This window comes from Ipomoea triloba, chromosome 7 (genome assembly GCF_003576645.1).
Source record: "Ipomoea triloba cultivar NCNSP0323 chromosome 7, ASM357664v1".
In the NCBI taxonomy this organism is placed as follows: domain Eukaryota; kingdom Viridiplantae; phylum Streptophyta; class Magnoliopsida; order Solanales; family Convolvulaceae; genus Ipomoea; species Ipomoea triloba.
Window position 1 is genome coordinate 22,249,996 of NC_044922.1, and position 14,442 is coordinate 22,264,437.

At 37.9% G+C, this 14,442-nt stretch overlaps 2 protein-coding genes across 2 annotated transcripts; one reads left to right on the plus strand and one right to left on the minus strand.

The window, feature by feature from the left end:
* Nucleotides 1–860: 860 nt before the first annotated feature.
* LOC116025716 lies at nt 861–8,852 on the minus strand. The gene is made up of 7 exons (XM_031267050.1): nt 8,377–8,852; nt 7,716–7,815; nt 6,813–6,878; nt 6,578–6,692; nt 5,370–5,452; nt 2,649–2,710; nt 861–1,365 (listed from the first exon to the last, which is right to left on the minus strand). Exons 1-7 carry the CDS (start codon nt 8,589–8,591, stop codon nt 1,251–1,253), a joined length of 756 nt encoding a protein of 251 aa, XP_031122910.1. The 5' UTR covers nt 8,592–8,852; the 3' UTR covers nt 861–1,250.
* Nucleotides 8,853–10,191: 1,339 nt separating this feature from the next.
* On the plus strand, nt 10,192–12,348 carry LOC116024341. The gene has a single exon (XM_031265236.1). The coding sequence runs from the start codon at nt 10,192–10,194 to the stop codon at nt 12,346–12,348; it is 2,157 nt and encodes a 718-aa protein (XP_031121096.1).
* Nucleotides 12,349–14,442: the final 2,094 nt, after the last annotated feature.

The window sequence follows — 14,442 nt, forward strand, 5'->3', positions numbered from 1 at the left end:
GCCCAACTTTGTCGGTTTCCCGACCCTTTGCCTTAACTCACGCCATTTGGAGGCTGGCGGACCACCCTGCTTTCGCCTAAACCCGCGCCATTTGGAGGCTAGCGGACCACCTAGCTTTCGCCTAAACCCGCGCCATTTGGAGGTTGGCAGACCACCTGACTTTCGTCTAAACCCGCGCCATTTGGAGGCTGGCGGACCACCTGGCTTTCGCCTAAACCCGCGCCATTTAGAGGCTGGCAGACCACTCGACTTTCGTCTTAAACCCGCGCCGTTTGGAGGCCGGGGGACCACCTGGCTTTCGCTTTTTTTACTTGAAAATAATTCGAAATAGATATTTTTATTTATAAAAATAATCGAACTATAGGTTTTATTATTATTATTATTATTACTACTACTACTTCTACATATTTTTATAAGGGTATTTATGTCTTTTAAAAGATATTTCATTTATATTCATTAAACCAACCCAACAGTGTAATATAATTCCTAAAGCCTATTCCTTACCAAACAATAGAATATAATTCCTATTCTATTAATTGCCTATTCCATTCCTTGCCTATTCTATTCTTCGAAAAAACAATGACCAATGATGTATTTTTACTATGTAGTGTGATGACATCTATGTAATCATTATAAATGGTTGGTCACAGGATTGAATTTCGATGGTGGGACATTAATTTTATGGGCTGAAAAAAATTAAAAAAGTATAGAGCATATACTATTTTGTAAAGAATCAAAATTGTTTCAAAATTTTTTCTATTGTATTATTTATTTATTGAGTTATATTTTTAAAAAAGAACCCAAAAAAATGGTAAAACACAAGTGTAATGTCACTCTTTAAATTTAAAAAAAAAAAAAAAAATCTGTAACGAGAGACTAACATTGATGAGTGATAAACAAAACAAGGTTGGAGTCTGATAGAAATTACAGATCAAAGAAGCAAATATAGAATGAGATTTTCTCCTTCAACAATTTACAGTATCCACTACTTCCTTCCTATGCTATAACAACACTAACTGTATTCACATTCTACATTTAACTAATCCTAAACATACCCAAACAAGGAAACCAAATTACTGCTGCTGCATTGCATTGCCTAAAAATGAATAAATATTCCACTGCAAGTTTATAACTAACTGAGGAACAGCTCGACCAGAATAGCCAGCCACTTTATTTTTTCTATCTAGATATTAATCAAAAGGGTCTTAACAAGAGGAGTCAGCACAGCAATGGCAACCCAGGCCAGGATCTCAAGATGGTTTTGGCATGGAAGGTAGAGGAAGGATAGAGTTGGCAAGCTCTTCATTCAACTTCACAGGGAGCGGTGGCATCTGCTTCATTATTTCCGGTGAATCGTTCAAGCTACTGTAGATTTCAACAAGTATAAATCTAAGCATCAGAATTACCCATTCATATGCATAATTGAAACATCACACATCCAGGAAAAGAAAAAAAGAGGGAAGATATACATGACTAAAGCAAGTTAACAGACTTTCTTGAATCATGACAGAAAAATGGGTCAGAAACTACTCTTGTAAAATGGAACTATTAGCTGCCAACCACAACATACTGACTTGGCAAGCAACTGTTATAATCTAAGATTGGGCCAAGGCCCCCGCAACTGTTATAATCTAAGATTGGGCCAAGGCCCAGGCCAAACCACACTAAAAGACGGAGTCTGGACGTCACCAAAGTGGCCTGAACAAGAAGGCTTGGGATTTGACCCTCCCCCGGAAACGAAAGCTTGGATCTAACCTGGTGAAACACAAAGTGGACCAAACCAGGCTCTAATACCATGTTATAATCTAAGGTTGGGTCAATGTCACTCAATTGTTGGGCTATAATGCACATGGCACCGTATAAACTCATATGCTCTCTCTTATTTTTCCAATGTGGGACTCTTAACACAACATTCCACTATCAACATACAAAAGCCTTCTCCTATTTATTATGTAAGTGAGACCATTTCTAGAAAGTGACAAACCAACATTCTTCTTTTTGTAAATATTCGTACCATTATTTTCTTTCTTGCCCCATCTCCCCCCTTGGGTGATATGTGTTGTTATGCCACTAAAAGACCATGTACACAGAACTGAGAAGAAAGCTTCCCACCACTGGTCTCTAAGTGTAGATGATGAGATCCATTCATTGTCACTAACGATGCAATGTCTCATTCACCTCTCAAAAGACATCTGGAACTAGTGTCTACACAGAAACACACACAGAGACACATATCTGTGTATCTTTGAGTGCCTGTACATGACAAATCTCAAGCTACTGTAAACACAAATGATTGTCAAATATCTCTGAGCATCTCATTAGTAACACTACCACTCCTCAAGAAGATTATGCTTCTGAATTATATCAAACTGACAATCTCTAAGGAATTTCAGGAAATGTGTGGTAAGAGCAGAATAGATGATTAGCACTGAGCTACTGTTGAGTACAAATGTTGGAAAAACACATGAAACTTTGGAATGATTGCAGCTGTTGCAAACATCATTCTATGAAGTGTGCAAAAGCTATGACTACGAAATTCATTTGGTGCAAAACTGCAAATTATATAACTACTAAAAATCACCTGTTGCAAAGGACTGCTAAAATTATGGAAGTGGAAAAAGCATGCATAGAGTAAATATTTGACTTACTCATGTAAGATTGTGAGGATATTATTTCGAACTTGGCAGAAAAGCCCAATATTCTCATGTATCTGCATGCAAAGAGAGATTTCAGTATCATCATTCCCAACCATGAATCATGCTTGCTGATTTGAATAACACTCCTTTCCCAACTTGAATTGTTAATATGATCAATATATTAATCAGAATCTAAACAGTCAGCATAGTAGTACCAAAAAGGCAGTAGGTACCATGTGCAGTGGGAGGATGATAAAAGCAGCAGGACACAACATTCTTACTACATTGCTGTCTAACAAAAATTAGGGATGCAATTCTACCCGCACACGACGGGTTCCCTGCATCCCCGCCCCAACGGGTATCAAATACCCGCACGATTTGGGTAATGGGTGCGGGGGAGGTATCCCCACACCCACACCCGCACTTTATATATATATTAATATATGTGTTATTAGTATTAACCAGTGTTGCAAAAATTCCGCCTAGGTGCCGATTAATCCTCGCCTAGGCGCTAAGCGCCGGTTGACCGCCTAGGCGTATCACCTTAAATAGTGGTCTAGGTGGCTGGCCGGCTAGGCGACCGCCTAAGCTTCGCCTAGGCCGCTTAAGCGCTGACCGCCTAGGCGCCGACTAGACCTCCTAGGCACCGACTAGGCCGCCTAGTCGGCCGATTGACTATTGTTCGTTTTTTAATGGGTTATTTCACTCAAAACAACACGTTTTGAGCGAAACAACCCGAAATTGTACAAACTCTAGATAATTTTTAGGTGAATATTTAATATTTTAATATTAACTATTAAAGTATTATATAATTTAGGGAAAAGGGTCAAATAAGCCCTCCAACTTTACCTAAGGAGTCAATTAGGCCCCTGAACATTTTAAAGTAGCAATTAAACCCATCAACATTGTATTTTGATGCAAAAAAGTCCATAAACCTGTTAATGACCTGTGATCACAGTTCACTAGGATTCCGGTCAAATTTTCAGCACCCATATTCCGGCACAAAAGTCAAGGGCGACCGTTCGACGGTCACCGGTGACTCACTGGAGAAGGCAACCACTGGGTTTTGTGCCGGAATATAGCCTGTGTGCCGAAAATTTGACCGGAATCTTAATGACCTGTGATCACAGGTCATTAATAGGCTTATGGACTTTTTTGCATCAAAATATAATGTTGATGGGTTTAATTGCTACTTCAAAATGTTCAGGGGCCTAATTGACTCCTTAGGTAAAGTTGGAGGGCTTATTTGACCCTTTTCCCTATAATTTATAATTATTAGTCTTTAAAAAATTTAAAATATAACAAAATTTTTAAAAATAAAAAAATACACGATTTTTTCAACCATGGTATTAACTTATTATATAAATTTATGTATCCTGTATAATTAAAAATGCATAATGAATTGAATTTCTTTATGGGCTAGTGCCTCAGGGATTCAAATTCATTAACATCTCATTGTCTTAGTTTTTCTTAATGGATTTTTATTCGTATGTTTGTGTATGGAACTACATGATGGACTATAATATGTAATCATGTGTTTGGTCCTATTGATTATTCTGGAAACAAAAAACGTAGGGAGAATAATTTTGAGAACAATTAGTTCTTGTCATTGTGGTTCTTTAATCTGATTATTGTTCTAGTTACAATATTTACTAACACAAACGGATTGCGCATACTTATTATAGTAATCATTGCATGCCATGTTAATTTGGAACTAAATTTGATTAATCCATCAATATTAAAACAACCCGATATTTTTTTAATAGTCATATTTTCACTTTTATTCGATAACTATCTATGTGATCATTTTTTGTTATTGATATTTTTAAGTTGACTAAATTTAATTCAACATATTTAAAATTCCCTCATATTAAAAAATAAATAAAATTTTGGTGAGAGTAAAGTAATTTTTAATTGAATTTAGTCAATTTGAATAAACTGAAAGACCAAAAATAATCAAATTAATAATTGATAATAAAAGATATAATATTATAATCAAGGGATTACAAATTGAAATCTTTTTTTAAAAGTTACTGCATCTGCATGAAATAAAGTTTCATGTCTGAACTACATTGATATGCATATGTATAATATGTTCAAACATAAAAAAAACGAATTCATGCGATAATTAAATTGTAGTTATAAGATATTTATTAAATTTATGCGTGATATTAATGATAAGAGTTACGGGTTGGTATTACCCGCACCCGCAAAATCCCCGCGGGGGCGGGGATGGAGTAAGAATTTCATTAAAATCCCCCGCCCTGCCCCATTGCCATTAAAATCATGGATCATGGATTTTCTTCTTGAAAAAATAGCCTTATTACTTACATCCATGAAGGTGACTGATAACTCAAGTGAGCTGAACTTGTATTCATATAAAGCATTAGTGGTTGAATTTTTGTCATTATGAATTCATTGCACAAAGTTGACTAAAACCCTGCCAAATCTTTATATTAGTAGGTCTTGACATTGCTCTGGGAAAAAAATAGAAAAGATTAATTTCTTTCAATATGTGACCCACATTAAGCAGTGAACATTTGAGAACTGTCTAAAAAACAATGGCTGATGCACTGAACTTATGGAAGAAAGAATTGCTGTTTTCTTTTACCCAATGTAAAAGTCCAATCGCCAGGCAGTCATGTATGGTTTCCAAGACTTATTGTTAACACAATTAGCTATTAGAAATCCTCGAGAAAAACATGGGGTGTGGGGGAGAGATTTCAAACTAACCTTGAAGGCAGCAGCATTTGCAGAAATTTGATCCAAGGACTGGGCATTTTGCTCAAGAAGTTGCCCAGTGGTACCACCAATATCTGCAAATGCCAAAGCTTGTTGAGTGAAAGCATGAAATTCCAAAATAAGTAAGATTGAGCATTGGAATATTATGTTTTGACCTTAATTCTGCAAAATAATAGTGCAAGTACATTAAATTTTTTACTTCTCCTATCATTTTCCATATAGATTGTAGTTGTTAGGAGAAAGCAATGATTTGTTATCTACCAAAATTCAGAAAACAAAATAAATGAGTACAGTTTTTACCAAAGGAACTACAGTTTTAAGGATATATATAAAAAATTAGATTAGTGTACCATTTGGATCCAGAAAATGTACATAAAGGAAACATCACAAAGAATTTAAACATTATGATATGCAGGTTCAATTGAAATCTCAAAATGCTTAATAACTATTAGGGAAAAGGGTCAAATAGGCCCCTAAACTTTACACCAAAAGTCAATTAGACACCTAAACTTTTAAAAAGTGCAATTAAGCCCTTAAACATGTCAAATTGAGACAATAAAGCCGAAAAACAGGTAAATGACTTGTTATTACAGGTCATGTGTATCAATCCGGCGACGGCAACGACTTCTGGCCTAGCCATCTCCGGTGACCTGAGGTCACCTTCCCCCGGAGAAACCGGTAAACTTGACTTATTTGACCAAAAATAACATGTTTGAGGGCTTAATTGCATTTCTTAAATGTTTAGGTGCCTAATTGACATTTGGTATAAAGTTTAGGGGCCTATATGACCCTTTTCCCTAACTATTATGCAAATTGTAAATAAAATTCTAAAGGGTAGAGAAGTAATCAGCAAGAAAGAAAGGGTTGCCAATTACATTTTGACATGCAAAATTGCAACCAATGACCATTATATAATAACCATATAACACATAAACCTAACCCATTTAACATGCACAATTGCAACCCAATCCTCGTATATAGTTGCCAATTACATTTTGACGGAAGGGGGAGTGGTTGGGGGTAGGAGAAGAAAGGGTTTGGAGAGACAATCATGTATTCGCCAAAGAAGTTTGGGGGAGAGGATCCACCTTTGTTAAACATGGTTTAACACCTTATGTTGAGGTTGCATATCATTTTTAACACAATTTCTGCACATTCATAACCTATTGGAAGAGTAGAAGAAGCAAATACAAACATGCCTTTGTAAGAGATGCCATCATCATTGTCCATGGACATCACAGATTGACCATAAGGATGGCCATTAGTACGATTTGAAACATGTGTAGACTTTGGCATAGAGTCAGTAACTTTTTCCTGATAAGTCAAAATAATAAAAGCAGTGTTATTTTTAACCACTTTTAAGTAGCCACTGAACATGTACAGACTCGCAATAAGGAGCCAAAACAAGAGTAGAATGTGCAAATAAGGAATTACCTTTTTGTCTTTACTTTTCTTTGATGAATTTTGATCTTCTTTTCTCCGCTTGCCATTTTCCTTTTTCTGCAACAAGAAAACTTTTAGATCGGACAGTATTATTAGATAAGCAGCAGGTCTTTGCTCCACAAAAGACAGCTGTATCATCATTATGTTGAGTAATTGCCAGTTAAACAAAGAATTCCCGCATCCACTACGTTCAAGATTGGTGCCACCAACTATTGGAAGTAATGGGAAAATATACACTTTAAAGTGGAAGGCAGGGCGGCTTTCAGGAATTAGAAACCATTGAGAAAGAAAGGAAATTGCTGTCACGGAGATGAAGATGTGTATGGGTATAGCGTGTGAATGACCATAGAGTGCACTGATTTACTAACTTTCAAGAGTGAAATAGGCCCTCAAGCTATTTGCAAAGCAATAATTAAGCTATCAAACAATAAAAAGATCCAATTGAATACCTAAATCTTAAAAATGGTGCAATTGGCATTTTTAAAGTAATATGTCAAAAATTGCTTATGTGGCAATGATGATTGTAAGGATTGACGTGGCTTATTTAGCCAAAAAATTTAAAAAGACACCAAAACAAATCTAGCAATCCTTCATCAAAAGAAATTTTTTTTTGAAAAAGTTGTGGCAATGGTGTCTCCTTTGACCATGGCTCATTGCTGCCATTTCCAAGCCATAGCTGAGAGCTCATCTCCACCACTTCAAGATCTCAAAGAGACAACAACACAGCACTCAACGCCTTCTTCCAGATCATCTCTTCCCGATCTGGAAGAAGGCAGTGGCAGACTGGCAGTTGTGTTATCAGTGTTATTCTTATCAAAAAGTTACATATGTCAAATATCTTGATAGCGGATAAGAAGAAATAAAACCAGCTGTACACAGGAAATAAAAACTTACTGTCATCCATCTACATCTTAGGGCAACATCCCGAACAGTTTTGTCATTCAACTGCATAGCTATTTTTGCATACCGAACTAAATTACTTTCAGAAGCATATCTGCGAAAAGTGCATTGCTGTATTAGAGTAGTGTAATGTAGTGTGGATAAAATCACATTTGTGACTTTTCCAATATTGTGATTTCTTGTCTTGCCATTAATTTAGCATTTCCTCATTAGCAGCAGAAGTAGAATAAAAAAATTAATATGCCTATATTCTTGGAAAGTTGGAAGACAACACTTCATCAATGCTTCTTAAGGGCATAGAACTAGCAGTGGCATACTTCATCAATTTTTTATTTCTCAGATTTACAAGGGGGACATACAAAGCTAAGGTATCAACTAAAATGAACAAATTTTCGGCATAATTGAGAAATCTTAAAAGCAAACATTTTCCTAGTACTTTTTATCCAAAATAGAACAAACACGGATATTCAAACTCCTAAAGAACAAATCTTTCGCATCCAATTAAGAAATCAAAGGAATTCCGCACTCCTAGATCAAGAACTGAAAACACTGCCAAAGATATCAAGAATTACGCAAGCTCAAAACTTCAGAATCACAGAATAAACTTAATATATAGGGGAAGGAACCAAAAAAAAAAAACTAAGAAGGGACTAACTCTTTGAGCAATTCCTCCAAGAGAGACTGCTCTTCGGAGGCCCATTCGACGGAGAGGCCGGGGTTGTGTCGAAGCGCCGCGTTGGTGGGCCCAACCACCGAGTTATCCGAGACAGAGAGGCCGTTGGCGGTGGAACCATTCGCAGTATTCGCCGCTTCCTGGCCATTACTGCCATTATTACCATTTCCGGCCGCCGTGTTCGCACTCGCAGCCATCCAGAACGGGCAAGGACCAAAAAACAAACCAAAAATTCAGCTCCCTCTATAACAAACACAGATATAAAATTAGCGTGGGGAGAAAACGGTGGATGAAAATCGTAGTCAATATAAAATTTCCAAGGGTTTTGGATAGAGTTAACGCTAAAGCTTTAGCTGACGATAGCGGAAATTTGTCTGATATCGCAGTTGAAAAAAAATCAGGAAATAAGGGAGACGTGAGCTGGGCAGGGAAGAGCGAAAGAAGAAGAAGAAGAGAAAATCCGTACGGAACTCTTATTACTGGAGGTGCTCGTTTTTTAAATTGTGGAAGACTTGGTGCTAGTTTGCAATTTTTTAGGGATTAACAAGCAAATATGGTTTGGTTTTTTGTGGGAGTGTAGGACGAGCGAGGGTCATTGGCAGGTAATAAGGACGGGATATTTGTCCATTTTGAATTACTACATTTTTTGAAAATGCTTTGTTTGTGAAAGAAGAATATCAATGCATTAAATCACCAACCAAAATACTTGTAATGGGTAAAGGTGGTGCATGAAGCCCCTCGCCACAATCTGGCTCTAAAACGGCCCCCTAACAACATTGTGAACAGCACGATTTGTAAATTGTTTAACAAATTGGAAATAGATATTGTTAATAAAATTGCTAAAAAGAAAAATATTTGTGAAACTCCCTAAGTTGTAACAAGTCCTTGTGACAATTTTGTTAGTTCAGCAGATAGTTCAAAAACAAGTTATCTTATGATGTATTAGGTTTCTTATAGTTCAGCAGAAGGATCAGAAGGCTTTAAAGATAGCTTGCTGAACGAAACACTGAACCAAGACAAGGAAGACAAGAAGAGGAATCAGAGTCAGTTACGAAAGCTTCAAACTTAACCGAATCTGGGCAAGATATATATGAGGAAATTTTCCAGTGATCGATGATGATCGGAGCATATACAAAAGATCTGAATGTGAAAGCTTCCTCATATGTGATAACGAGATATCTTGACAAAGCTTACCTTTGATTCAAGATGCATCTTCTTCATGAAGTATTGGGCAAGCAATCACTTTGAAAGCCAGTTGCGCTACGATTGAGGGGGAGCATCAATTCAAAAAGATCGGGAGATCAGTATTCTTCAACTCTTCAAGGCTGAACTCTAGAATGGTGATGATGAAGATTTCTAGAGTTGCCGCGTGATTCTCTACTGGAAACTTGTGATACATTTCCAGAATTGATCAATGAAGAGTTGGGCAATCAGAGTGATGCCCCCCAGATATAGGAATTGACATTCCGAACTAGGTTACCAATTCTTGGTGTTCTTGCTGCTTTATTATTCTTTTGCACATTATCTGCTTAATACTCCTTGTTCTATTCTTTGCACTAGATCAGTAAATAGTTAAAGGTCATCTAACAAATCTAGTAATTGGATTTAATAGTTGGAAGACTCTTTCACAATCTTAGACCTAGAACACGGAAGTCTAAGTTTATCACTTGATATCAGAGCGCAGCCTCAAGGTCTTTTCCCTTGATAATGATCCTTTGAATCCCTTTTGAATCTCTCTATTTTCCTTGTTACTAACCCTTCTTCTCAAGATTGGCTGCTGTGCGCCCTAAAGAAGATATGGAAGAGCAAGCAAGACCTCCTCAACTGATCGGTACAAATTATGCCTACTGGAAGGCAAGAACCAAGATCTATCTTCAGGCACAAGGAGTGAATGTGTGGAAGGCCGTCACCCATGGTTGGACTCACCCCAAAAGGATTCAAGAAGATAAGTCAGAAATTCTCGCTCCGGTTGAACAGTGGAACGCCGAAGAAATTAGCGACAGTGACAATAACAACAAGGCACTGAATACAATTACTGGATCGCTTGATGAGGGTCAATTCGGGTTAATTGCTGGATGCAGCTCTGCAAAGGATGCCTGGGAAATTCTTGAAAAACTTTATGAAGGAGACTCCTCTGTCAAACAAACCAAGATGCAGCAAGTCCTCACCAAATTTAAAGAATTACGGATGAAAGATGAAGAAACCATCGTCGAATTTAATGCTAGAGTTCAAGAATTGAAGAACGAAGCTGCCGTATTGGGGGAACCATTCTCCTCGGACAAACTGGTCAGGAAGATTCTTCGATCCCTTCCTGTACGCTTCAGGATGAAAGTCACTGCAATTCAAGAAAGCGTAGGTTGGGAAACAAAATCTGTTGCGGAACTAATGAGCAATCTAAGAACATACGAAATGGATATCCTATCGCAAGACAACAACTCAAAAAGGGGTAAGAATGTTGCATTTATTGCCGAAGAATGTGACTCAGAAGAAGAGTGTGAAGAACTGGATGATGAATCTGTGGCAATGATAACAAGAAATTTCACCAAGATTCTCAAACAAATAAATTGGAGAAACAGAGGAGGCAAGAATCAACAAAACAGACCCAACAGTGCTGCTCCATCCTCGTCTAACTCATCACGAACCGTCGGAAAATCATCAAATCCAAATCAGCAGAAGAACCTTAGTCAAATCAATCAGTTCGGTCAAAATCAAAACTTGACTCGACAAAATCAATGGCAGCAAGGGGAAGTTAAGAACAAGAACAAAGGAATTCACTGCAGAGAATGTGAAGGTTTCGGACACATTCAGGTGGAATGTGCCACTTACCTCAAAAGAAAGAAATCCATGAAGGCAACAACCTGGAGTGATGAAGATTGTTCTGAAGAAGCTCAAGATGAAGATGAAGAAATATCAGGAAACTTCGTAGCATTCACTGCAGTTGTTGCTGAATCTCATTCGGACTTGGATAATAGTTCAGATCATGAAGATGTAGATAAAATACCTTATGAAGAACTTGAACAATCCTACATCAAACTGTACAAGAAATGGGATATTCTCTTGAAGACTCACACAACCACAAATTCTAAAACTGAGTTTCTTGAAAAGAACATTGAATCCCTGAAGAAACAAGTTGCTGATACAAATGTTAAACTAGCAAAGTCCAACTCCAAAGTGATGAAGCTCTCGGCAGAATTAGAAGCTTACAAGAAACAGATCCAAATGATGAACACAACATCAACTCTCAATCAAATCCTTGACTCCGGAAGATCACCTAACATTCGAAATGGTTTGGGGTACACTCGAAACTCTCAAAATTCTTTCACTACTAAGTTTGTCCCTGCAAGTACTAGCACTTGGACAAATGTTGAAACCAACCAGAAGATTTTGAGGAAATATAACCCAACATGTCACTACTGCTGTAAGAAAGGCCACACGAGACCGGAATGTTATAGGTTCTACAGTGATCAGAGAACTGACAAATTTCAAAAGAAATGGATCACTCCAGTCAGTCGTCAAGTTTGGGTAAGAAAATCTGATCTAGTTTGCTATTCTATGCTTCTTGAAAAAGAACAGGGAAAATGGTATTTCGACAGTGGCTGTTCTAGGCATATGACCGGCAGTAAAGAATTCCTCAAGAATGTGATTCCATATACTGGACAAGTAGCCTTTGGTGATGGAATTAAGGGTGACATCATGGGTATTGGGATCCTCAATGTAGCTGGACTACCCTCACTATCGAAGGTACTACTGGTACAAGGTCTTAAAGCAAATATGATCAGCATCAGCCAGTTGTGCGACCAAAAGTTGAATGTAGGGTTCACGAAAGATCAATGCATTGTTAAGGACAAACTGAACAAAGTTATTATGGAAGGTATAAGATCCTCTGACAATTGCTATATTCTGTCTTCAAATCTTCTGTGTTGCAGCACCACCTCTAGTAATACAGATCTTTGACATCAAAGACTTGGGCACATGAATTATCAAGATATGAACCATCTCATAAGTCATGAATGTGTAAGGGGGGTACCAAAGTTCAAAGTTAAGGAAACTGGTGTATGTGGCCCTTGCCAGCTGGGAAAGCAAACCATAACCCCACACAAACATTTCAATCATATAGGAACCTCTTCGTGTCTGGATCTTCTGCATATGGACCTAATCGGACCAACACAGGTGGAAAGTTTGGGAAGTAAAATGTATATTTTTGTCTGTGTTGATGACTACTCTCGCTTTTGCTGGGTAATGTTCCTTAGAAACAAGTTAGAAACCTTTGAACAGTTTGAGAAGCTGTGTTTGAAGCTGCAAAAAGAGAAGGGATTACATATTGGTAAAATTGTGAGGATTAGGTCGGATCATGGTAGGGAATTCAAAAATCAGCACTTCTCGACCTTCTGCTCCAAAAATGGAATCAGTCATGAATTCTCAGCCCCAAAAACTCCCCATCAAAATGGAGTAGCGAAAAAATAGAACCATCCAAGAAATGGCTCGAGTCTTGATAAATAGCAAAGACCTTCCTCAGTTCTTTTGGGCAGAGGCAGTTCATACAGCTTGTCATATAATCAACAGAGTGTATCTTAGACCTGGGATGGCGCATACACCATATGAGCTGTGGCGAGGAAGGAAACCAAATTTGAAGTACTTTCGCATTTTTGGAAGCAGATGTTATATCCTAAATGACAGAGAAAAGGTTGGAAAATTTGAACCAAAGAGTGATGAAGACATATTCTTAGGGTACTCACCAAACAGTCGAGCCTACAGAGTTTACAACAAACGTATCAAGACTGTCCAAGAATCTATCAATGTAATTATAGATGATCAACCGCAAACAGTTGGCGATTATCTACCAGCTGCTGACCTTAAACAGAACCAAACAAAAATAGGTGATGAAAAAGGAGTCAAGAAATCTGAGTCAGACTCTGAACTAGATGACTCCGAACCAGACACTGAACAATACCAAAGAAAGTCAGATGATGAAAAAGGGATCAAGAAATCTGAGTTAGAATCGGAATCAGAGGACTCAAAAACACCCACTGAACAACAGTCAAACATAGATGACCATCCATCTACACTGTCAAAGCAAGTTCCCACACATGTTCAAAAGAATCATCCTACTGAGAACATATTGGGGACACCCACCGCCGGTGTTCGAACCAGAGGAATGCTAAGAGGCAGTTTAGCTGAGTTATCTAGGTACACGTGTTACACATCAAAATTTGAACCCAAAAATTACAAAGAAGCACTTCAAGATGAAGACTGGATAAGGGCTATGCAGGATGAACTTGCTCAATTTGAGAGAAATGAGGTATGGGATCTTGTGCCTTGTCCTTTCGATGCAAACGTAGTCGGCACAAAGTATATTTTTTAAAACAAAACCGATGAACAGGGAAATGTGGCCAGAAATAAGGCCAGACTGGTGGCACAAGGTTACTCACAAATTGAAGGGATTGACTATGAAGAAACGTTTGCACCCGTGGCCAGACTTGAGTTAGTGAGATTACTGTTGGCCGTCTCCTGCATTCTGAACTTTCAACTGAACCAGATGGACGTAAAAACAGCCTTTTTAAATGGACTTCTCAATGAGGAAATCTTCGTAGCTCAACCAAAAGGATTTGAGAATCCATAGTATCCTGATTATGTCTATAAACTGAAAAAGGCCCTTTATGGTCTAAAACAGGCACCAAGAGCATGGTATGAACGGCTCACACAATATCTCTTGAAAAATGGATACACTCGCGGTGGGGCAGACAAAACACTGTTTGTTAAAAACACCACTGGTCACATAACTGTGGCCCAGGTTTATGTAGATGATATTGTTTTCGGCTCAACATCTCCTGCAAATGTTAAGGAGTTCATTCAAGTCATGGAAAAGGAATTTGAGATGAGCATGATAGGGGAATTAACATGCTTCTTGGGTCTACAGGTAAAACAGATGGAAACAGGGTTGTTTCTATCACAGACCAAATATGCCCAAAACTTGGTCAAAAGGTTTGGTCTTGACTCTGCTAAGGAAGCTAAAACGCCTCTTTCCACCACGGTAAAACTATCAAAAGA